This window comes from Nicotiana tabacum, chromosome 24, assembly GCF_000715075.1.
Source record: "Nicotiana tabacum cultivar K326 chromosome 24, ASM71507v2, whole genome shotgun sequence".
In the NCBI taxonomy this organism is placed as follows: domain Eukaryota; kingdom Viridiplantae; phylum Streptophyta; class Magnoliopsida; order Solanales; family Solanaceae; genus Nicotiana; species Nicotiana tabacum.
In genome coordinates this window covers 1,427,552-1,429,535 of record NC_134103.1, presented here as the reverse complement: position 1 = coordinate 1,429,535, position 1,984 = coordinate 1,427,552, and the positions used below count along the sequence as shown (strand labels likewise).

The 1,984-nt window shown below is 38.7% G+C and overlaps 1 protein-coding gene across 1 annotated transcript; it reads left to right on the top strand.

Moving 5' to 3' along the window:
- Positions 1-750: 750 nt before the first annotated feature.
- LOC142178601 (uncharacterized) lies at positions 751-1,113 on the top strand. Its single transcript, XM_075248458.1, has one exon. It carries the CDS (start codon positions 751-753, stop codon positions 1,111-1,113), a length of 363 nt encoding a protein of 120 aa, XP_075104559.1.
- The last annotated feature ends 871 nt before the right edge of the window (positions 1,114-1,984 follow it).

Here is a 1,984-nt window from a genome sequence, read left to right as displayed (position 1 = left end):
ACTAAGGATCAGATGGGGCAAGAATTGGTTCCAAAGGATACAGGAGGCATGGAGCCACTTCCAATGGCTTGTGCTTCAGAAACTGGGCAGCCTTTACAAATTCAACTTAATGTACCATTGAAGAATCCAATCCATTTATTACATGACATTGTCACACAAAATGTCCCACCACTGGACATGCATAATGTCATTTTGGATCAGATGCAATGGGAGGAAGAAGGAGATGATAAATTCACAGGCAATTTTAAGGCAATTGCTAAGGAAGCTGACTTGTCACCTAGAGCTCAAGCTAGAAGTGGGAGGAAAGGCAAGAAATAACAGAATAAAGAAGCTCTACAACCTATAAGAACCTTTCCCAAGAGGGCAGCCTCACAAACTAGATAATGATCAAGGCATTGATATGAAACATAAGGTCTGTAAATACACATTAGGCCTTTCAGAGGATGATTAACATATAAAGAGAACATGGTTCTTTGTCATTGCTCTTATGGATAGAATTCAAGGCATATTCAGAGGTATATGAGAAGGCTCAACATGGAAGCTGCTTTATCAAATATAAATAAGAAGATTTGGTTGTTTATTAATATTGCAGTAGTGTGGGAATTGGTAATGGAGACTGAGCAACAAATCACAATCAAAATGTATCATCAGGACATTGGCCAGTACATCATGTGTACATTTGTTTATGCTAAGTGTTCTACCTTAGAGAGACTAGAACTATGAGATAACATATACTACTTGGAAAGTGATATGGTGATGCCATGGCTGGTAGGTGGTGATTTCAATGTAGTTATGTATGAAGGTGAGAAGATTGGTGGACTACCAGTGCATCCTCCTGAATATGATGATTTTGCATTTTGTGTTAACTCAAGTGGACTATTTGACCTAGGGTATAAAGGCAGTCCTTTCACTTGGGGGAATGGGAGCCCTAATATTGAATGTATATTCAAAAGGCTAGACAAGATCTTAGTAAACTTACCATTTCAAAACGTTCTCCCTACCATTGAAGTGGAACATCTAATTAGAACAAGATCTGATCATGCTCCTCTACTTCTGAGTTGTAGTGAGCAAGCATCTCAATTTGTCAATCCATTCAAGTTTTTGAATTTCTGAACTAAGCATGAAATATTCAAGGAGGTTGTGAGGCAGAACTGGGTGGCAGACTTCATAGGAGATCATTTCCTTATGTTTAAACAAAAGCTGAAGAAGATGAAGATTGCTTTGTCAACATGGAGCAAGGTGACATATGGTGACATTTCCAAGCAGCTAGCAACCAGGGAAGACATAGTGAGGGTGAAAGCGATGCTATTTGAGGAGGAACCTACAATGGAGAATAGAATTGTATTGCAAAAGGCTCAAGCTGAATTGAAAAAGTACCTTAGCATTAAAGAACAATATTGGAAGCAAAAGGCTAGAATGGCATGGTTTACTGAAGGAGACAGGAACACTAGGTTTTTTCATAATCATGTCAATGGCAAGAGGCATAAACTACAACTGAAAAGGATTCAAAATGCTGATAGTGACTGGATTGAAAACCATAAAGAGATGGCTACGACTGCTACTGAATTTTATGAAAAGCAGTTCTCACAAGAAGAGGAGCCTACTGATTTCTCAATGCTCTCAAATGTTCCTGCTATGGTGATAGTCAACCAAAATCTGGAGTTGAGCAGTTATCCTACTATTGATGAAGTTAAACAAGCTGTTTTTACACTTAGTGGGGATAGTGGTAGTGGTCCTGATAGATTCACTTGCATGTTTTATCAGGAATGTTGGGACATCATTGGTCAGGATATTCACTTGATGGTGTTGCACTTCTATGGGGGATTAGCTTTGTCTAAATCTATCACACATACTAATTTGGTGCTACTGCCAAAGAAGCCACAGGTTCAAACCTTCTCAAATTTAAGGCCTATAAGCTTGAGCAATTTCATCAACAAGGTGATGTCTAGAGTACTTCATGATAGACTGGAACACTTCTTACCTA